The sequence below is a fragment of the Danio aesculapii genome, chromosome 21, assembly GCF_903798145.1.
Source record: "Danio aesculapii chromosome 21, fDanAes4.1, whole genome shotgun sequence".
Lineage (NCBI taxonomy): Eukaryota > Metazoa > Chordata > Actinopteri > Cypriniformes > Danionidae > Danio > Danio aesculapii.
In genome coordinates, this window is record NC_079455.1 from 20,703,676 (window position 1) to 20,727,834 (window position 24,159).

General features: G+C 36.9%; 1 protein-coding gene across 2 annotated transcripts in view; it reads right to left on the reverse strand.

Moving 5' to 3' along the window:
* Positions 1-24,159, reverse strand: part of dixdc1b (DIX domain containing 1b) — a 44,830-nt gene that overhangs the window by 1,240 nt on the left and 19,431 nt on the right. The window contains exons 6-20 of one of the 2 annotated variants that reach the window (XM_056446287.1): positions 14,349-14,455; positions 14,109-14,263; positions 13,932-14,021; positions 11,132-11,185; positions 8,051-8,101; positions 7,835-7,939; positions 7,662-7,715; positions 7,047-7,139; positions 5,340-5,409; positions 5,147-5,217; positions 3,556-3,717; positions 3,391-3,457; positions 3,154-3,262; positions 2,956-3,064; positions 21-100 (exon numbers count right to left, since the gene is read on the reverse strand). In XM_056446287.1, coding sequence (XP_056302262.1) covers positions 21-100; positions 2,956-3,064; positions 3,154-3,262; positions 3,391-3,457; positions 3,556-3,717; positions 5,147-5,217; positions 5,340-5,409; positions 7,047-7,139; positions 7,662-7,715; positions 7,835-7,939; positions 8,051-8,101; positions 11,132-11,185; positions 13,932-14,021; positions 14,109-14,263; positions 14,349-14,455 — 1,377 coding nt within the window. The remainder of the gene's footprint in view (positions 1-20; positions 101-2,955; positions 3,065-3,153; positions 3,263-3,390; positions 3,458-3,555; positions 3,718-5,146; positions 5,218-5,339; positions 5,410-7,046; positions 7,140-7,661; positions 7,716-7,834; positions 7,940-8,050; positions 8,102-11,131; positions 11,186-13,931; positions 14,022-14,108; positions 14,264-14,348; positions 14,456-24,159) is intronic. The other variant, XM_056446286.1, reaches the window with a different exon arrangement.

The following is a 24,159-nucleotide window of genomic DNA, read 5'->3' on the forward strand; positions in this document are numbered from 1 at the left end:
TATACAGATGCGTGCAGTACCCTCTTTGCCCATGATCCTCCTCTACCCAGGCCACAATCTTCCCTTCCCAGCCTGGCACCACTGCATCATCCTGGAACACCTGACGAAAGACAACAGTCTACATTACTCACTGGGTATACGATATATGCCACACATGTTCTTTTGTTGATCTTTTAATTTAGATTATTGGTTCTCGACTTGTGATATATTATAAACAATGATATGAATAGAACTTATAATATATACACAATATATATTTCGATTTTTATCATTTTAACTCAGGTTACAAATTAATATTACATGCTAAACACAACAAGCCGAACCATTTTTTTACATATATTTTTTATTTCTTTATGATTTCAGTTATTCTTTAAGTAACATATTTTTAAACCATAATAAATGTATCTATAACAACCCTGCAATAATCATAATATTGCTAATTAATCATTCATTCATTTTCTTTTCAGCTTGGTCGCTTTATTAATCAGGGTTCGCCACAGCGGAATGAACCGCCAACTTATCCAGCATGGGTTTTATGCAGTGGATGCCCTTCCAGCTGCAACCCATCACTGGGAATCACCCACACACTCTCATTCACACACATACACTATGGACAATTTAGCTTATTCAATTCACCTATAGCGCATGTGTTTGGACTGTGGGGGAAACCGGAGCACCAGGAGGAAACCCACGCCAATACTGGGAGAACATGCAAACTCCACACAGAAATGCCAACTGAACCAGCCGAGGCTCTGACCAGCGAGCTTCTTGCTGTGAGGCGACAGCGCTACCCACTGCACCACCGCGCTGGCCCCTAATATTATATTATTTACATAAAAATAATTCTTCCTGCTGTCTGGCTGAAAGTTCAGAAAATGGGGCCCACTGCCCTGACTGAGAACCACTGATTTGTGACACTTTCACAAATGAAATAATCAAATCATAATGCCATTTTCAAACTGAGGTTTATGCATAATCTGAAAGCTGAATAAACACATTTCCACTGACGTTTGGTTTGTTGGGACAGAAAAATATTTTAGCAAAAATAATTGAAAATCTGAAATCTGAGAATAAAAAAAATCTAAATATTGAGAAAATCACTGTTAACACTTTATTTTAAGTCACATTCCTGCTATTAACAAACCACCAATTAAGAATATTAGTTTACATGAAGGAAGGCTTCCTAAGCAGAATTAACCATCGAATATTAATATTGTAAGGTAATACGACATGTTTTGTAAAATGTCTGCTTGTAAACAATCCTTATTAATGTCAAATGTTAACATTTATTTGACCTGCCTGTCGACTCACAACAGCTGCATCAACAACCATAAGGCAACCATAAGACACTTAAAATATTTGTCATAAATGCTTTATTTTAATCACTTTATTGTAAATCACATTCATGCTATTAACAAACCATTAACTAAGACTATTAGCACAATAAACTACTAACTAGAACCTAAAGTTCGTTGACGAACTTTGATGTGGGCTTGAGAAAGCCAACGTGACTGCGCTAGGACTGAGAATGCACATCGGCTGCTAAGTGGTTGCTAAAATGTTTATGGCATTGTTAGGTGGTAGACAAGCAGTTGCTAAATGGCAACACTTGTGTACATGTTTGATCAAATGTTAATACTTAGTAGGCATTTCTAGCATATGTTATTGCACTTAGTTAATCATTAATAGCATGTAGCTAATCGTTATTAGCTCTTGGCTTATCATTGCACAAAGCAAGTCCCACTTGCTAGCATGAGTCAAACCAGCCAATACCCAGGACCCTATGATGTTCTGACGTACGTAGAGATATTGCTGTTTTTAATTGGTTGCTAGGTTAGCCTGTTTTATTGCTATGGGGATAATTGACAGCTTAGTGTTGATACATCACTCATATTGGCAAGAAGTGTTGATATAAATCAACCCGATGTCTCTATAACAGTCAAAAACTGCACTTGGACTTTATGTAAAGATGGCTTGCCATATTTCATTGAAAATATAATGATTAGTAAGTGTGAAAGTGAAACATACAAAATGGCTTGCCATATCAGTAAAAAATTTTGACGTTTTGTACAAATGCTTGCCATATCAGTAAAAAATATTCACGTTTTGTACAAATGCTTGCCATATCAGTAAAAAATATTCACGTTTTGTAGAAATGGCTTGCCTTATCAGTAAAAAATATTCACGTTTTGTAAAAATGGCTTGCCATATCAGTAAAAATATTGACGTTTTGTACAAATGCTTGCCATATCAGTAAAAAATATTCACGTTTTGTAAAAATGGCTTGCCAAATCAGTAAAAAATATTGACGTTTTGTAAAAATGGCTTGCCAAATCAGTAAAAAATATTGACGTTTTGTAAAAATCACTTGCCATATCAGTAAAAAATATTAACATTTTGTAAAAAGTCTGGAGTTTAAGTCATGGAGTTTATGGCTTGTCATATTTTGAGGAAAAATTATGCTTAAAATGTATTTCTTGGAAAACTATAAGTCTGAAAAACCTGAAAAGATAGAGCAACAAAATCTAATGCAGAACACAGCTTTGACAAAGGCACATTTTGACAAAAATTGTGCCTTGTAGCATGAACGGCCTAGGAGGAGATACGTTTGATTTCAAGGACAGAGTAGTATAACAGTATGTTGGCTTTCTCTACTAAAAACAGTTAATATTGCAGTATTAAGCAAAGTAATGAGATCTAAAGTGTTACCAAAGCACTTTTAAATTTGATCAAATTAATTTCTTAGTAATAATACCCATTAAAAAACATTTTTGTATATTTACAGATGAAAATGTATAAAATGTCTATATAATGGCTCATGATATTTACTTAATAATTTCAAGATTATTTACAATAAAAATAGATCATTTTGACTCTTACAATGTACTGTTGGCTATTCATGAAAATAGATCTGTGCAACTTAAGACAATATCCTGATGGATTCTTTTTTATTACCTCTTCCTTCACAGTGCCAAACTCTGGATCCAGTGCTTTAAAATGGTAACGATAATTGCCTTCCCGATCAACAGCAGTCTTGAAGTCTTGCAAAGTGACTTCCCCCAGCCTGCCGGCATAAGACAACACAAAGATCACTAACTTTCATCCCTCAAACCCTAAAGTAAACACCATTGTGTAAGAAAGAGTCAGTCTGACTTCTTGGGGATGTTGATCATGAATGGCGTGAGCGAGCGGTCAGTGAAATACAGGACTTTGGTGAGTGCAGATGAGCCGAGCGCTGGACTGCTCTGAGAATGAGCCATTTCTGGATGAGAGAAGAAGAAATTCTTCACTTCAACACACCTACAGAGAATCTTGACAAGTACAAATGACGTCCATTTTCATTTCAATGGCTCTGCCATCTCCTGTTTGAGGATTAAGATTTATGCTTACTCGAAGTAGGAGGCCAGGAATCCCGATCTGAGTGAGACGCTTTATGTCCTGGCGATTTGCCTCGAGTCTGCAAAGAAACAGACGGATATGTGATTAAGGGATAATGAGATAATGCAGAATTACTTCAAAAGCAGATGTGAGAGAAAGAGCAAGCATTTATCGTACCCTCCTCTCATGTTTGTGGCGTGTTTCCAGGTCATACATGCGCTCCATCAGGCTGGACACTCCTTGCTCGAGGGTGTCAAGAGTGTGATGTTGAGGGTCGTGACCACCAAAGCTGTTCCTCAGACTGCGAAGAGCATCTCTGACTAACTGCAGCTCCTCGGCCTACAGGAGACATGTTGACATGTTGACATAGACAGTTGTGATCAAAAGTATTGGCAACCTTGGTTGGTAGGTGTGTTCGAAAAATGCTGTGAAAATGAATCTGCTTTATTTAGCCATTTTATCTTTCATTTGAATGTATAAATAAATAACTTTCATTGAAATAAAGCAATTAAAAATTGGGAGGGGGCAGAATTTTCCCAATACACAGTGAGCAAAAATATTGTCACCCCTAAAAATTCTTATGAATAAAATTTCTCTGAAGAATATAATCTGAATATAAACATTTTTAGCACACCAGGTTGTGTGCAAACATGAAAGAGCCCAGACATGAGTATAAAAATGAGAAACACAAAAGTCAATCTCGGCTCTTCTTCCATCAGAAGTTGTTTGAAACGAATTTACAAAAAATAAAAACAAGCTAAAAATCTTCTGCAATAATTCAAAAACAAACTCCAGCATTTTTCATTTTAAGACTCTATTGGACCTTCAAATGGGAAGGTATTATGGTTAGATGAAACTAAACAAAATAAAAGATTTTCAGCAGCAAGATGGGTTTGTTGCACAACAGAACAACGTATCCACAGTTAAATAAACAGCAGAATCTGTAATGTTGATGAGTTGTGTTTCTGTATGTTTAGATGACTCTATCTATTGCAAATTCTATCAAATACAAACAGATAGAAAAATTAAATCTGACTGACTACGCTAGAAGTCTTAAGCAGGTCGCACACCGGAAGCGCTGCGCACATGACAGTTAAAAGCATCACACACCAGACGCGGACATTCGCATGATATTTAACATGAAACTATTCAGATGGCGCTCTGTGGCGCGGCAGAGAAATGAACAGTGTCCTGAGTCGTGGCTGGGCACTGCGGACAGGCGCCGACTTGCGCGGCTGTTGTGTGTACCCTGATAGAAACCTATGTTTAGAATTCTGCAATGTATGGTGCTGTGTGGCGCTTCTGGTGTGCGACCTGCTTTAGAATGGATTGTGGTTAGATTTCCTACAAAGAAAAAAAAAAATAAAAATCAACAAACATCAAACTTCACAAAAAAAAGGATCACGTAGCATAAAAGAAAGGTTTTGCCATGGCCATCCCAGTACCCTGACCTGTACACAATAGAAAATTGAGTGGCTGAACTGAAGGGGAAAGAGCACCAAGTTGAGCACCAACCTCTTTCCAGGTTTCCATCAACCATCCTTCCTTCACTCAGATGCTAATATAGTATGCAATAAAAAGGTGTGAATAGTTTTGACCAGCTTGTATTGGAGAAAATAATTTCTTTCATAATTAATTTTTTGACAAAAGGATAAACAAAAGACATTTATTTTCATAGCTGCCTTTGCTCATGTTTACCAATGGTGCCTACTATTCCTGTACATTTATAGACATGATATAATTGAGAAGAGGCTTCAGGTTCATTTACCCCATGGTGTGGTTTTGTTGTTGTTGTGACGGGTGGATGTGAGTAGCCGTTGTTTTGTGAGCCAGGAAGCTGAACAAAAACAAAACAGCAGGACAAGTCTTTACTTGAAGCTCTAGTGATTAATGGAAACACTAAACATAGTGTTCAATGTGTGAAAGCAAACAGCTGCAGGGAGACTTGTCTAATATACATACCTCTGTCTGATGGCTCATTAACTCTTTGAGGAGACTCTCCTTATCCTCCAGCTCCCTCTGCAGGCAAACCTGAGAAACACACACATTCTCTGTCACACACACACATACTCCAAAAACTACATAGTGAACTAAATGCATTCACTATTAGGGTTTTGTTTTGATTCTGCAGGGTCAGTCAGGCCTGAAAAAACCAAAACCAAAAACTGATCTACATATAAAATAGGAACAATAAAGTATTTAAAAAAGGTTTTTTATTAGTATATATTTTTTATTATTATTCAATACGACTTTTTCATAATTTAATTGTATATTTATTATATGAATTAATATTTTATTCTTATTTATTTAATATATTTTTTTATATAAAATGTTACATTTTGTATATATTTTAGACATTACACTTGTTTTAACCTATAATTAATTTATGGGTTAAATATGGACATACCCAACATTGGGTTAATTTTTAAAAATCATTTTAATTTTTAACTTAATTTCTGGGTTTGTGCATGTTTGACCCAGCATTGGGTTAAAACAACCCATTTTATTACTTTAAAGCAGAGGTCTCAAACTTGATTCCTGGAGGGCCGCAGCTCTGCACAGCTTTGCTCCAACCCTAATCAAACACAGCTGATCCAAATAATCAAGGTGTTCAAGACTACTAGAAACTATTAAGCAGGTCTGAGTTGGGGGTGATTGGAGCTAAACTATGCAGAGTTGCGCCCTCCAGGAATTGAGTTTAAGGCCATTGCTTTAAAACCATATGGGCTCCATTTCATCAATCTAGGCGCAAAGTCTAAAGTGCATGGCGCAAACCATTTAGGGCAGTTGCTTATTCTCTTAATGAGTTATGGGTGGGTTTTGAATCTTGAGTAAATGTACTATTTACATGACAGACTTTGTAGATGGAAAAACTTAATGCTTCATGAGTGGGAAAATAGTTAAGTTCAACAGTTTACCACACCATCTGCACGAGGATAAAGGATGAGCCTCCTCCATTCGGCCTCTTTACTTTCTCTTTACTTTACTTTTACTCTTTACTTTCATGGAGTAAGGAAATGGTGTTGTAAGCACTCCACTGAAGACAATCCATTAGCCTACATATTTAATTAAGCGCAAAGATTTGTTTCAAAACTCAGTTCTAATTACCAGCAAACAAATTAATGAGTTATATTCAAACACACATCCTATTCTTATGCCCCACATGGTGATGCACACGTCTCCAATCCAACAAGAGGACAGATCTAAACGTTTTTTTATTAAAGCATATATAAATATGCATATAATAAATAATTCTGCTAATAATAATAACTTTATAATAAAAATTCTAATTATATTTCTACTTTAGAATGACTTTGTTTCAGACAAATTTACAAAAATAAAATATTAAACACATTTACAACTGGAAAAATTGTACATATTTAAAAATGTAAAATACTTTAAAATAATTTCAATATGTATTTTTAATTTATGTATACACTATGCATACATTGTTTATTTTTAATTATTAAATATTAATTAATATTTTATTTATTAATTAATTTATTAATTATATTTTATATTAATTAAAGATTACTTTGTTATGGAGATTAATATTTGTGTTACTTCATGCCTTTACTGCCACCTGCTGATTTAGATCCTCCACTACCATTCCCATGATGCAGCTCTCCTTCACATCTGCTCTGCTAGTACAGTATTGGATGTGTTACCTGCTGGCTGCTGCTGTCTGTCAGTTTACGCATGGCCTCGTCCAGCTTCATCTGCTGCTGCTGCAGAAGCCGATCCTTTTGGCCCAGTTCTTTCTGTACAGCACAAAGATAGTAGTACATTTAAATACACCATAGGAGGACATATAGTATTACAGCATTTGATTAAGAATTGCATCCGTTAAAGCGGTAGGAAACTACTTTAGAGATAGTAAAACCAAATTATTTGAAGCACAACAACAGGCAAGCTACCCTTCTGGAAGCAACTTAAAAGCAACTAAAAAGCAGCAATAAAGATGAAGCTTTTTGGGTAAACAAACAGCAAAAAACGACTATTAAAGGGTGACATCTTTCTAAATATATCCTTTATAATATAAATTATGATATCATGTTTTTTTTCTGTTCATTACAGGGTTCATACACATTTTTACAAAACAATTCCATGAGTTTTCATAACTTAATTTGTAAACGAAATAGTTTAGTTTTCTTTGCATATATGGATTTCTTTGGTTGTTAGATAAATGATGACATGTTCAATACTTATTTCCCCCATTGTAACTATTTACTATAATTGTCATCACTACAAAATAGATACAAAAACAAATACAAAAGTCATGCCTTATATTCACTGAGAAGTCTGCTCCTCTCCTCCAGCTTTTTCTGCAGTTCAACCTGACAAAATACAGTACACCTGTATTATAACTGAAAACAGGCTTTACATATAGCCAAACTTAATAAGAAATACGTATAGAATAAAAACAAAACTGTTTACTCTTATTGGGTGCACTTACATTTTGTCCAGCCAGCTCATCTTTGGCCATACTGGAGCGCAGGAGCTCCTGTTTGAGCTGCAGGACTGAAGACTCCTGCACAGCCATACGCTGCTGTAGAGCATCCTGACCACACATGACAGAGTTAATCAGTCTCGCATTATATAACACGATCTAATTTATTAGTCTGAGATTTAAAACAATACTGCATGTTTTTCATAATGGGTCGAAACTCACTTTCACTCCTTGCAAGTTGCGAGCCTCTTGTTTAAACCTCAGCAACTCTCTCTGCAGATAAATAGAATATAAATGTAAACAAAATAAGTGATAAAGTACATCATAAAGCAGTGAAACTTCTCTCGCTTTCTCTCTCAACTTAAATACGGTACACACACGTACACAAATATAACACATAATTAAACAGTACACTTTAATGTATGGCAAGTAGGGTTGGGTGTATCAATAAAATCCTAAAGTATCTATATTTTTGATACTGGCAATGTATCAAAAAGATCGATTCTTAAATAGAAGTATCAATCCTTTCTATGTTTTTTCTTAATAGGTGATCACTGATTTTAACATCTTAATAATAATAGTAATACTGATAGCGCTTTATAATAAATAAATATTGACTTAAATAGGAACAGGAATGGGAACTATAATATTCTTTCACTGTTTCCCCTCTAATGGGTCAGTGTGTGCTCACATCCTTACACTTTCAAAGCAGGTTTTAAAACTCGAGTATGAGGCTGCGATCATCATGACTGAATGAAAAATAAGCACAATCTGGAGTTATTGTACTCTAGTATATAATGACGAGACTTCATGTGAACAGTAAGTCACTGATTAGTCAAAGACAAACAGGCCCAAAAATGATAATTTCTCATAAAAAAAATAGTAAATGGAAAAACTGTAATGTTATTTTTTGTTATATATGGTGTTAAATAACCATATTTTTGTTTCATTAATAATGTTTTGTAATTTTATGAAAAGTAAAAAGGAATTGTGTATTTTATTTAATAATAATACTGAAGGTGGTTAAAAAAAACATAAAAATCACTATAAAATATTTCATTGAAGTATCGGTATCGATATAGGTGACACTTGACTTAAAGGGCACCTATGATGAAAAATCTACTTTTCAAGCTGTTTGGACAGAAGTGTGTGAAAGTATAGTGTATAGACTGTTATATTGAGCTGATATAAACACACCCAATCCTTTTTTGTCAATTTAACAACAAAAAAACGATGGACCAATTGGAATGGTTTTTAGATCGACCGCAACTTGACTTAGGAGTGCGGTCCCCCCGCCCACCAATATTGATTGACAGGCACACATCACCATATCCTCAGTTTGTTGTTACACGTCCACCATTTTCAGCATGTGAGTCAAAGCGATGTCAGCAAAGGAACACCCTTGCTCTATTTTTAGATGTAAGGCTCATTGGGCTCAACACAAGATCAACATTTATCGGAATTATTGTTTGTAACTTTAGGTAGGTTTGCAAACATGTGTACTTTTCATGGCATCTACCTTAAACTTCAACCGTTTGCATTTTTCGCGGTCACAGAAGCTCTCTGTGATCTTAACTAGGTGCAGCTGGAAAGTGCGAGCTCGTTGCCTCAAACACGCGTCCCTCCATTGGAAATAAAATAACGCCCCATTCACAAGGGGCTTCAGCGTCAACGCTTCCCATTGACAACGAACTTACCTGCAGGTCACACACCAGAAGTGCCGCTTGGCGACGCTCGGCATCGCGCCACGTAGCGCCATGCATTTTAGAATTCTAAACATAGGTTTCTATCAGGGTACACAGAACAGCGCTTCAAGTTGGCGGCTGTCCACGGCACCCAGCCACCACTCAGGACATCTGAATAGTTTAATTTTAAATAACATGCAAATGTGCTTGTCTGGTGTGCCGTGTTGTGGCTCTGAGCGGCGCATCCGGTGCCTCAGTCAAAGTTAATTCAGTGTGCGTGGTTATTAGTCCCGGTGTACAAGCTCGGAATTTTGTACTCTCTGCTTGGTCTGTGTCTCAGTCGTACATGTATGGCTGAGTGTTGGTCTTCTCACTAATGTTGCTTCTCTCTGTCTGCCTGTCTGTTGCCAAACACAAAGTGGGGAGCTCTTGGCTCCGCCCCCTTGTTACATTGGGCAGGAAGTCGAAACTAATTTTCATGTTTAGCTAAACCTAAACTGGCACACTCAGAAGAACCATAATATTAATATTAAATCTTTAAAAAGGGGTAAACTATGTGCCCTTTAATATACTTGGTATTGGATTGGAAAAAAATAGTTGGCGTCACCCCTCCCTAGTGGCAAGAAATAAAACTGCATTACGCTTTAATTGTTTTGATAACCCAATGAGTTAAGGTAACTCAAACCATTTGAGGAAACCGATTGCAACAAACCATTTGAGTGAAAAAACTAATCTATATGAGTATTTAATTAACTCATTACCTTCAACACTGAGTTCAAAACTCTTTTCAATTGAGTAGAATTAAATTTCAGTCAATTTTGAGTTAACTACACTCATTTAATTTGATAAAGTTGACTGTTGGGTTTTACAGTGTACTTTAAACCCCCCTTTTCTTTTAACCATATACAAAATTACATTCATTCTTTCTTTCATTTTCCTTCGGCTTTTACCCTTTATTAATCAGGGGTCGCCACAGCGAAATGAACTGCCAACTTATTCAGCATATGTTTTACACAGCAGATGCCCTTCCAGCTGCAACCCAGCACTGGCAATCATCCATACACGCTCATACATTACAGCCAATTTAGTTTATTCAATTCACTTATACCGCATGTCTTTGGACCCACGTGAACACGGGGAGAACATGCAAACTCCAAACAGAAATGCCAACTGGTCCAGTCTGAACTCGAACCAGCGACATTCTTGCTGAAAGGTGACAGTGCTAACCACTGAGCCACCGTGTCAGCCTCTACAAAAGTGTATATAATATAAAAATAAAAAAAATAATAATAATTTTGATTTAAAAAAATTCTTAGTTTCTCTTGTGTAGTGACAAAAAAGAGAAGCAATTCTTTGAATCCACAATTCAGAATGATGTAATTCGTCACTTGTGGTCAATTCATTGCACAGTCTAAACAAAAGTACTTCTTAAAAATACTGACTACCCCCAATGACTCTTACTGTATTATATTTATACAATATTCAAATTGAACATATAATTAGATTAATAATTCACCCTTCTGCATACTCGGAGAGTATAAATGCAGTGCATTTGCCACACTCCGATAGCACAAATCTTACTAAAACTGCGCATAACAATAACAATGTGAATGCTCACCTTCAGATCTTGACACTCCTCCATGCTCTGGTCCAGACGACTTCGTATTACAACCTGCAGCAGAACAACAAATGTTTTTTGGTGATTGTTGTTTCAGAAGAAAACCACCACAACTACAGTACATGTACTAAACCAAACAGTTCCCACAACAGCACTATCGAAAACAGGGAAGAAATAGAAGGACAAACATACACTGTAGCCGAGAAGGAGAAATAGATACCTGCGTCTCTCCCACAAACAAAGCAAAGTTCACCATCAGGGTAACATGATCTGCTCTGACAGGGCTTAGTGAAAGAGCGGGACAGAATGAGAGCAATGGGGAGAAGGAGGGGCGTAGGAAGTCACATTTTATTAAGAGGGAGGAATATGCAGGATATGGAAGAACAGGGGCCAATTCAGGGTGAAACAGAATTGAACTATTATTAAGCCCCTCCCACTGAACACAAAAGAGCCAATAGTTCAGTATCAGCTACACAGAGACCAGAACTAGGCATCTTTTGGTTTCAATGCCATATAGAGAAATTGTAAGATATTGATTTCGTGATGTTTCTTCCACAATTAAAAGGTAAAATTATGTACCATTAGGTGCTTGTAACACTGATTTCAGACATCTTGACAAATGAACAACAGAATTTATTTTATTCAATTTCCTAAACCTGAACAAGGCTAGATTTGCTGTATGGTAAGTTGAACCAACAATGCTTTTAACTCTGTGAACGTCACCTTGTTATTTATTTGCAATCATTTTGTAAAAACCAGCATTGTAGTAATGCATTACAAGTAATGCAATAATATTAACTTTGTAAGTAAAGAGTAAAGTAATAATATTAGAGTAAATTAAAAAAAGTAATGAGAGGTACTTTATATTTTAAACAATTAACTAATGAACAATAAGTTATTAATTAATAAACTAAAAAATAAATTGCTATTAAGAATGCATTTATTATTTTGAACAAATCAAAGAAAAAGCAAAGGGGACTGTCTCAATAGACTGTGATTTTACATATCTAATAAGACAAAAACTTTCATTAATTGGCATGTATAGATCTGGGGTCAGGAAGTTCTCAGAAAATAACTTTATCCTAAATTATAATTTTGTAATGCATTTTTTTAGGTAAATGAAGTGTGTGAGAGCTCCTCTATTTAAAATCAAGAAGAAAAAGCCTCAGCAAAGGTAAGGAATAGTAACAAAAAAGGAACTCAAAATAACATAACACATTACTTACCATAAAAAGTAACTCAATATTGTAATGCATTACTTTCAAAAGTAACTTTCCCCAACATTGGTAACAGTCTTTGTCTCGGATAAGCAGCGTCGGTGTTTGCTAATTCAAGCTAACATTAGCCACTATTAAGTAAAGTTAATCACTATTAGCCAAGTGAGTTAAATGTATCGTGCTAATTATTACACAAGACTTTTCCTGCTTGCATTGTGATCTGTAATCCCTTGCTTTCAAATCAATCTAGTTATCCACCATGTTTATTTTAAATCTGTGAAATATCCCTCCAAGTCATATTTTAATCCCACTTGAATGCTCCTTAATGAGAGGAGCTACTTCGGTGTCCAAAATCTCAATCAAAACAATCAATGAAAACACTGTGGGACAAAGTGTTCACAGTGACAGCTTTTATTGTAAGATAGCATTTATGTAGACTAGCAGCATGTCTGAGTTAGCAATCAGTGGTTCAGTTCATCTGCCTCAGACCAAGGGCAACAAATGACACAGAGTATTTTTCAGTTTTTTTAGTTCCTTTTCACACCACACTGATTTATCTGGTCCAAACCAGTAGAAACGAATCAAAATGCAGTCACGTGAAGACATACATATAATTTTCTGGCCAGATATGTGATTTCTACTTTTCAATTTGTCAGAATTAAAATGTGGGAATACATTCTTCAGGGTTTCTGTAGGTTTCTTCAAGTTAGATTTAAGACTTTTTAAGACTATTATGAATGAAATTTTAGAGTTCTGCAAGACTAAACACTAAGGATTTTTTTCTAATGGCCTGGTTACTTCTGTAAATAGTTTTTTTATTAACAGAAGATCATGTAAATGTATATGTTGCTTTAGTTTTTTCCCCCTGATTAGGGAATTTAATAAGGAGAATTTGCTGTAAAAAGGTCTAACAGCTGTTATGAATTGTAAAAAAGTTTGGAGGTGGATTATTGGTGATTGGGTGTCAGCCCGATTGAACAGCTTTGGACAATTAAGAATGTTTAAAATGATTTAAGACCCACAACACTATTTGAGTGAATTTAAGAGTTTTTAAGGCCTAAAATTTTAGTATTAAAATTTAAGACATTATAAGACTGTTTAAGACCCCGCAAATACCCTGAATCTTACTGAATTCATAAAAGTAAACAAAGAGAGTAGGACAATTTGACAGAAAACAAGATGTGTGTTATTAGAAAGAGAAAATGTAATTGGCTGACTGTAATCCTGGTCATGGTATATCATATAGAGCTTGTATGCATCACTTTGACAAAACTAAATATTTCGAGAATGAAGAGCAGATACAGCTGGAAAACCATGTTAAGATGCACTGCAAATGGCAAAGTGCAAAATTGCACAGTACAGTTTTTTTTGCAGTTGGGCCATTTAAATCATATTCTCACCACACTCAGTACACTTGTTTGGTCCGTTTTTGGTGTACACTAGAGTATGACTGCTGAATTGGAACCTGTCCAAGCTAACCACTAACTCTTGTGCGATTCAATTGAACTAAATCAGGTCTGAAAGTACCTTAATGGGGTGGGACTCAATGATAGGTCAGTTGTGACAGAAATAATGATACGCACCAGTTGCTGCTCTGCATTTTCGACTCCCTCACCCAGACTGAGCGACACCTCCTGCTCATCCTCAGGTAATGAACCGTGTAGAAGTAGAGCCTACAAAACAAAAACATCTGGTAAAAGCCAGAATCTCTCAATTAGCAAAAACAAACTAAATTAGAGGATGATGTATGTCAGTGTCACCTGGAGGCTGGACACCATTTGCCGGGCCTCCTGCATCTCCCTCTCCAGCTGCTCCTGTTGCTCACACAGTTTGTCCTCCCAGTTTGTGCAGCCAGCAGGGCCATCGTGCCCAGAGACAATGGCCTTCTCACATAGGGCCAATTTTACTGTGTCCTCTAAGGGTAAACAGAGCTGAATCAAGACTTTTGTATGTGGACGAGTGCATCAATGTTTCCATGAATGAGTCAAACAGATCAATACCTGACTTAATGGACTTCTCTCTGGATAAGGTGTCTAACAGTCCTGCTTTCACGTCTGATAGGCTGATGGAGTCTTTGGGAGTGTGAGTTGGGCTCGGTGAACTGAGGCTGTGGGAAAAAAAGCAGATACTGATTAGGGTTGGGTCGATAAGACGATGCCATCGTCCATCGCCAATGGCCGATAGACATCATGATTCTGAGCCGGGATCTCGATCCCCTGCTCTGCCCCCGTCGGAAACCTGCTTGCGAAAAATACACACATGGGCCCCGTTTACACTAATACGTCTCCTTTTAAATGGCATTTTAGAACAAAAACGATCCACATCCATACTGGCGTTTCATCTAACATTTCTGAACAGTTACACATCATGTAACCACACACACACACAGACACAAACACTGTCATGTGCTTGTCTGAGCTCCAGGCAGTCAGCAGGTGCACGTCGGACAGTTTATCAAGGATGTACCGCTGGATCGCGTCTCACTATAGTTGTTAAACGTGATATTTAATTAATCTTGTCTCTATCTAACGACTCTTCTGTCTTTTGAATCTATCAGGTAACGTGTCACAGCGTCAGTACACCACTTCAATCCTTCGCTTTCACGCTTGTACTATGTAATTTTATTGAAAACCTCAGATACTGTTGGTTGGTTCCTGTTGGTTGTGCACCTTTTTTACCAACCAAGTTTGTCGACCCCATCATAACGACACAGATCACTCTGCCTATTCATGTCCTGTGGAAAATGATTGACAGGTGGTAATTTGTGTGTAACTTATTTGGATAAAACAAAAACCATGCGGGTCAGGTAGTAACAAAAACAGTAGGCTACAAATAAATAATTCATTATGAATTAATTATTCATAAATAATTAATTCACCGCCATCATCCATCGCAATGTTTCACATTAGACATCGTAAGATGCCAAATTGGTCAACATCGTTCTATCCTAATACTGATAAATGGACGAATTTTAACTTGACTTTGCCTAATTTAAGGTTTTAATTGTACTGTTAATTCTGTATGTATTTAAAATGTACTTTTTTTCATATATCAATTTTCACTTCACTTTCACTTCAATCATTTTCACTTTAGAGTTTGGGGAAAATACTCTAGAAAGTTGATTTCTTAGTTTACACTGAGGTTATAACAGTAAAGGTTTGCATATTCAGGCAAATAAACAGCCAAATTGTCACTTATTAGTTTAAAATATTTATTCAGATTTTTCCCCCATACAACACGCAACGTAATCTTCAAGTAAAGCCCTTAAAATGTACTCATGGTAGTGTCACAAAATGTAGTCCATGTGCTCCAAATCTTTCAGGTCACAGACTGAAGAATGTTATCCCTTATATTGGATAAACTATTGGTTCCCAAAGTGGGAGTGTGGGACAATGAAGAGGGAGTAGCTTGGTGTTTTCAAAAAATCTCATATATGTTATTAAACTACTAGAATTAGCATATTTTATCCATAACATACAGAAGATATCAATTGTATTTAATAGTTACATAAAAACAACATGCAAATATATATATAGAACAATTTTTCCCCTTTTATTGTGACCCCTGGGGTTATTATGCTAGATTACCAAGACAGAAATAATGTTAGTTGCAGCAGATTGATTTTACGGCACAATGTTAAATTTACAGCACTTTACGGGAAGCCCTGGTATAAACCACAGTGTACACACTCTCCTGTGAGTTTGGAAGAAGCTGAAGCTGAGAAAACAATATATAATTTTTTTTTCTTTTTATTTAAACTATGCCTTTGAATTAATTCCTCTCAATGCAGACTTGACTTAATGTATCACAGAGACAGATGCTTTCATTATTTGTGTATATCAGGTGCTGCATCTGCTGTCTCAGAAATGCAGAGCTGGATAAAAATAAACAGTCCTGAAGCAGGAAAGTGCCTTTTAAAACCAGTTGCCATGGAGACTCCTTGCAGATATGAAGAGCCATGTCTGACAGGATCTGTTTCTGTTTGATCTGATGCCCCATCAATAATGCACTGTTAATCCATTTAAAAGACATAAATGAATGAGCTAATAACCTCTTCAATTTGAACTATGGTATATGATATACATGTTACTGTACATACATGGATGCAGTTAAAAGGAAAGAAAAAAATCATTCACATTCATTTACTCACTTTTTACTTGTTTCAAACCTTGATGAGTTTCTTCTCATAAACACAAAAGATGATATTTGGAAAATGTTAGATATCTGTAACCATTGACTTCCATAGTGTGTTTTTCCTACACTCCATTTATTTCCATAGTATGTGTTTTTCTCTACACTCTATTTACGAGTTATTTATTTAACTCAATGTTTGAGTTAAACATATTTGGTGCTTTGTTGGGTTATTTTTGACCTTTATTTGGTTATTTATATAATAACTCAACCAGATGGGTTAAAATTTTAATTTCAAGTCAACTGATTTAACTAACACATAGTGAAGTTTATTTATAAACTAATTTCGAGAGGAGCGCGTGCTTATGATTGATAGCAGCTGGTCCTCATTAGCTAACGCATGATTCACCAATCAGACGATTCCTAAACCACTATAAATAACCAGAGTATCTTACCTTAGCCATCATAGCCTTGAAGAATCCCCACTTCCACCCCTACTCCTCCCATTTCCTTGTCAGGGCAGCACGAAGGCCTAATGGTTAGCATCATTGCCTCACAGCAAGAATGTCACTGGCTTACCTGCGTTTCTGTGTGGAGTTTGCATTTTTTCCCCATGTTTGCGTGGGTTGCGTGGCTTGAGGATCTCACGAGCTCAGGGCTCTCTCCCAGGACAGCATGCTAAGCATGCTTTATAATCAATTATCAGCTAAGGGTGAACTCTTGAAACCGCTGTATTACGAAGCGTGCGCAATCTTGTTTTTGCATTATAAAGTTTATTAAGCTCTAACGCAATAATATTATTGTTTTTTTTAATCAAATTGTTTCTCTGTGTCATGTTTTTTATATCCGTTTTACCTTAATTATTGATGATACAAATGCGCACTTTATAGCCCATCTATATTAAATGGATAAAATGCTTTCTGTACCTCCCGTGTTCATCTCTACAGTTTTTTTTTTTTTTTGAGGAAATGATACACATATTTGGGATATCCAGCTGTCATTCTCACCTTTAGGACCTAGCGGAGATATTTATTTATTTACACAGCCATAATTATAAAATTAATAGTAGTACTAGTAATAGTAATACCAGAATGGTAAAAATAACATTTGATCAAAATAAACCAATGCATTGGGATAAATTATATAACCCAATGCATTAGGTTAAAATAACCCATACTTGGCAAGGTGCTATAATAACCTATAATTGGGTTATATGTCAAAATGGTTTGAAACATGGTTGAATAAATGATGGTGGATACATTCTTTTGGGTGGACTATACCTTTAAGCCCAACGTACGTTTTTGTTTTGTTTGTGTACACTATGGTATGTTTACAGTGTGCATGTTCAAATTCAAGTCAAGTCAAGTCGAGCTTTATTGTCATTCCTCTACATGTGTGGACATACAGTGGAATGGAATGTCATGTCTCACAGGACATTTGCCATCAGGAAATGGAATAAGCTGAAAATTACTTCGGAAGATCAGCACAAATAGACCTGCCATTATTCATATATTCATTTTCTTTTTGGCTTAGTTCCTTTATTAATCAGGGGTTGCCACAGCGGAATGAACCGCCAACTTATCCCACATATGTTTTACACAGCGGATGCCCTTGCAGCTGCAACCCATAATTGCGAAACACCTATAAACTCTCATTCACACACATACAAGATAGCTTACCCAATTCACCTATAGTGCATGTCTTTGGACTGTGGGGGAAACCTGAGCACCCGGAGGAAACCCACACAAACAAGGGGAGAACATGCAAACTCCACACAGAAATGCCTGCTGATTCTTATGTTCATTACACAGTTTGACTGACACTATGACATTTAATCACATCCTCCAGAAACAGCTCTAAAGCAGTTTGGAGTCGTGATCTTAAGGGATGCTCCGATCGATGGGCCAGAGATCGATATCGGCCGATAATCACATTTCATGACTCGATCGGTACTCGCCAACCTGGCCGATCTCATGAACCAATCGCGAGTGTTTGTTTATGAGTTTACACACAGAGGAAGTCGCACGTGAGTGATCACAGTGCTCATGTCACAGCAGCTAAAATACACAGTTTAGACAGTCTATTGGCGCGACTAGGAGTTTTTGCCTCCTGCTTGCAAGTGCAACCACTGTATGTCCAGTGCTTTGAGCTGCTGTGAAGCGAGCTAAGCGTTCACCGCTATCTAGTGTCTCATCCAACCGTAAGGCCTCTCCCGGAAGCTCTGGGATTCTCTCGCATATTCAGTGGTATCATGACGCCCACAAATTAGATAAACCCTGCAAATCATGGTGGCAAAAGTGAATGAGCAAGAGAACAGATCGCGGGAGGCACAGTGATGTTCTAAGAATTATTTTTGGTAGGTTAAATGAACAGTGCAGCAAAGAAAATCCCCACTCTCTCGCTTACATAGTAGCCTAGTTATTGAAATTAACAGATGTTTACAGGCCTATTTCCTTTTAGTAAAGAAGTAATGTATTAATAGGTGTGCATTTTAACTTCTTATGCATCAAATAAAGCCTACGCTCCAAACAAATCGTCCAAACGACATGTTAAATTCTTCTTTCATCATTTGCAGTGTTTCTAAATTGCACTGTTAGTCATTTCTTACCAATTTTTTTAAACCTGTTTAATCGATTATTTTCTGTAAACCTGAGTCTGACCATTACAAATCCACACTTAATGGCTATAAGTGACAGTTTAAGAGATTATATGTAACATCCTAAATTTATTCTCTTAGCTAAGGAGAGATTTGGAAAATGTGCTTTAGGCATTATAAAGCTTGAAGCATCAGAATCGGTATTCGTTATCGGCCGATCACCATGACAATGAATCGGTACTTGGTATCGGCTGCAAAAATCCTGATCAGAGCATCCCTAGTGATCTTGTTCCCTTCAGATGAGCATGTGCATTAACTTGGGCAACCTGAAAAATATATATTTAAATTTAATTGGTGAATTCAAATATGAAATTGAATCATAAGCTTGGCAAACAGTTTTGGAGAATTTACTGTTTCCCTATTTAAATAGATAGGAGCCTTTAATTTAATTAGATGGCTGTCGAGTGAAACGCCTTAAAGTAACTTTGGGTTTTTAGACTTTAGAGAAGTTAATATCAAAGGGCAAAAAGTTGTTTGCAGAATCAGACTGCAAAACCTTCTTTAGTTCAAACAGGACCTTTATTTGAATAAGTGTTTGGTATAAAACTGTAGCAACTATGAACTGAGTATATTTCTCTCAGTTTGAATTAGACTAGAGGAGGAGTGACAATGACTTTCAGGCCCTGGGGCGAAGGACACAGATTCAATCTCAACCCATGATGGGTCATCCAAGTGCAGCCCTGGCAGACTTGATAGTGAGGGTACAGTAGATGCTTGCAGCGAAAACAACCTCACTCTTTCTCCATCTGCTATCCACATTTGAACTCTATCAATTGATTGTCTTTACAAAAATGAAAGCATAGTTCTGCACCGCTGACACAAATTACCTTGCAATTAGACCAAGCGTGAAAATGCTGCTATAATCAATACTGAGTTTATATTGGGGGATGAATCCCATCCACCTCACTGGCTCCATTCAGCTACAGTGTAACATTGCTGACATTTCCATGAGCACCCAGAGTGAGAGGATGCAGCCTGGATGACCTTTCGAGGATTTGTGTTTATTTACAGACAGATTAAGGCCTGGGGTTCCCCAAGTCACTCTACGTTGTGTGGAATTATTGCACCATTTTAATTTAAGAGAAGCATATGAAGCCTGGAAACACTTTTGAGCTCTGCAAGTTATTTTAGTTCAGTGTGTAATGGATGAAAACAAAGGCTGATCTGCTTTGTCCTTTTAACAAAGCAACAATGCTGTTTCTTGAAAGAAACAGAGCGCTTGTTGTTGTTTTTTTTGTTTAGTGTGTATGTTGTGCTGGCTCTCATTGTCCCAATCCAGGCTACGGACTGCAGAGACCCTGAAAGACACGACCCATTGCACTCCACATTACTCTCTTTGTTTTATTTTTCTCACGTTGTGGGGCGGGGGAAGGAGGGGACTGTTCTCTTTCAAAACCAAATCCAGATCCCCCTCCTGATTGTGACCCATAGACACTAAAGAAACTTTTATTCAGTTCAGCTTCTCCACAGTTTCTTTCTGCCCACCGTGGTGAATTTGCCAAAGAAAAACATAATAAATAGATGGACACAGAAACGCATGTGATCTAAAAACTCCCTCACTATTTATTGAGAGCTTTGAACTAATCTTTGAACCACAACTTTCACACAATACACACTTTATTTTACCAAAGCATGAGACTAAATAAAAATAAAGTTAAAAAGTTCAGTAGAGATTTTTTAGAAAGAACCAAACTGAAAAAAATTATTTGTACATTACGTAAATAGACTCTTCAAAATAAAAGATTCATTCTGTGTATCACAAATAACAATTATGTGTAAAGTTCTTTAATGGGTCACAAAACACTAAAACAAATTTTTTAAAGTGTTAACAGACATATCTGTTCCACGTTGCTGAAAACACTATTATTTCACAAAAGAAAATTGAAATTGGTTGTTTTTGCATTTTTTAGAGCAAATTCGTTCTCCCGGTTTGAAAAGAAGTTTTGAAGCAATGTCACGATGATGCGCTCATTGCGTAAATTCCAGCGTGGGGATTGGCTGTCAGCACAGCCAGTGTAAAGTGATGTCATTGGGTTATCAGCATGTCTGTGCATTATTCATGAGGAAGAGTTAGTTTAAACAATCTGTGTGTTCTATTACTGTACGTTCACACCGAAGGCGGCGAGAGCGTCAACGTAGCCGGAAGTCATTCATTTTCAATGGGAGCCGGTGGCGATAAAGGTCTTCGATGGTGTGGGGGCATCGAGGAGAGTTGAAATCAAGTCAACTTTACGATTATGAGCTATGACGCAGTTCGGCGGCAAGCAATCAGAATGTAGATGTCCACTACTTGAGAGGAGTCCAGAGAACAAAGCCACCCACAGTTGTTTCCAAGGGTTTTAGTATTGCAGTCGCCGGATTTCCAATTATTTACGATGTTTTCTTACAGGGACTTAAATAAAAAAAAAGTTACTGGCGAGTTACTGATGTGCAATAAATGTTATATATGTTTTTTTAATGGGAATCTTAGGCTAACTAATGACAGTACAAAACAACATTGCTGCTTCAGAATATTTCAGACAAATGAACATATTGGATACACGGAGCAAAGTCATAGCACATGCAACAACTGGATCTTCCGTAGTTAAACTAACTTAATAAAAAGTGTGCAACATTTTCACACTAGAAAGCACATCTTTATGTCGGAATGTAAGTGATTTGCTGATATGCTGCAACAGCCCCTTTAAATACGACATCAATGTAGCAAATTTTGATGCTCTCGCCGCTGGAGCTGTGAAAGCAGACACTGTTGTCGCCAGGGTGGCCAGAGCGAACTTGGATGCTCTCGCTGCATTCAGTGTGAACGCACAGTTATGAATGAGATGCAACTTAATTAACTGGGGGGTAAAATGATCCTTTAAAAATAAAGGTTCTTGAAAAACATGCATTGAACCTCTTCTTTCCTCAAAAGGTTTTTATAGTAGAAAAGAGTTCTTTAGATTCTTAAAGAGCATTTCCTTGTAAGGGTGTAAAAAGAACTTTACACGATCCTACATTGTGATTTATAGAATCAGAATTAGAATTATTAAAAATCAGCTTATTGAGGTATGTTCATGCTATGGTCCCATACTGTAACTATGAGATTCCAAGCGCTGTATGATGTAAATTTTCTGAAAACTATAACATGTACAAGAGGATCACTGCATCACCTGACCTTGCTGGAGAAAATGTCTAATTCTGAAAGCAAGGAAGTGACCAGCTCAGAGAAATATGTCAAGTTTTACTTTCCCCAAAAATCTACATTTCGGAACTATGGTGGAAATATGACAAAAATAATGGCTGCAGAATAGTTAGCTTTTACGTCACAGGAATATATGCCATAACAATGAAAATAATTCATTTAAATTACTATAATAATTCACACTAATACATATATTACAGTTAGATATTATGTATAATAAAGTATAAAAAATGGATATCCACTTCACATTTGATTTTTAAACATTCCAATGTTTACCACAGGTGAGCATTAAATGACAGCAAACGTAATATTGATATAATTTAATATCAAAGTCCATGTAATATAGAAAAATGAAACCTCTATTATTGATGAATTGGGAAGTCAAATCTCTCCTTAGAAAATGTTGTGTACATTTATTCACTTTCTTTTCCACTTAGTCCCTTCATTAATCATGGGTCGCCTCAGCGGAATGAACCGCCAACTTATCCAGCACATGTTTTAAGCAGCGGATTCCCTTTCAGCTGCAACCCAACACTGCACACACTCACATACACTACAGCCAATTTAGCTTATCCAGTTCCCCTTTACCACATGTCTTTGAACTGTGGTGAAAACCAGAGCAACCGGAGGAAACCCATGCGAACACAGGGAAAACATGCAAACTCCAAACAGAAATGCCAACTGACCCAGCTGAGGCTCGAACCAGTGACCTTCTTGCTGTGAGGCGATTGTGCTACCCACTGTGCCACCGTGTTGCCCCATATTGTATACATTTAAGTATTATTTCAGAACAGGGCAGCACAGGCTACACAGATTTAAATGTGTGATGTTTAAACTCAACTTATGATTTCTCTCAGACTCAACTGTATACAGTTCAACTGAATGCCCAAAGCACACAAAGCAAACACATTCAGCATGGCAAAACTAAAGCATTTCAAATGGCCTTGAAGTGCACAAAATCAGCATTTGCAGTTGCTAAAACACTATTTATTCATAAGAGGAATGGAAAATGACAGACAGAGAATGACTGACTGATAACACAAGGGAGAAATCAAAGCAAATCCAACAATGTGCTCTTTTAGTTATAAATAAAATCTGCTACAGTTGTTTTCTCTGGGTGAAACACAAGCCTGGGCTGAGATGCTTCTTATGCAAAGTGCTCTCACTATTCTTTTTGAAATGCAAAACAAAAGGAAACAAGTAAAATGTGCTCCATTTTTCATAAGCTACTGCAGCACGGCACTGACTGGGTTTTATATAACTGCTGATTGAATGCAACGGGGACATACAGAACTGTTTCTGTACAGCGAAGCCGGCTCTGATGAATCGGTCTGGCTTCAGAATCCCAGCAGGAAACCCAGTAATCTTTTTAACAGAACTTGCTGTGATCCTCCCAAAACACCATCTTCTCTGATAAATATTACTGGATCTCAAGAACGTTCTCTGACATTCTTGCACAAAAATGTCTAACAAGTAATCCAATGCAAACAAACATGTTCCTCTCTCAGATTCTCACACGAGATAAGTCAGTCTGAAGGGTCATTAGATGATTCTCAGGAGGGCTCATCAGATGCACGTCACAAACAGAGGAGTCATTTGCAGGCATTGCAGGAAGCTCATTAAAGTATATTTATGCTTCGCAGTTAGTAATTGGGCACAGGAGCTTGTGTTATTTAAAGGCCAGCAGATGCAATATGTCAACATAACAGAAATATTTGGTTGCCAAAGTGAGAGTTCAAGAATTATTTCACATCTGGGAGGCTGTTTTGAAGCCTGTGGAGACAAATGCAGCACTCTTTGTCATAAGAAAGACAGCCTCTTTTGGTTCCTTTATATTTTTCCG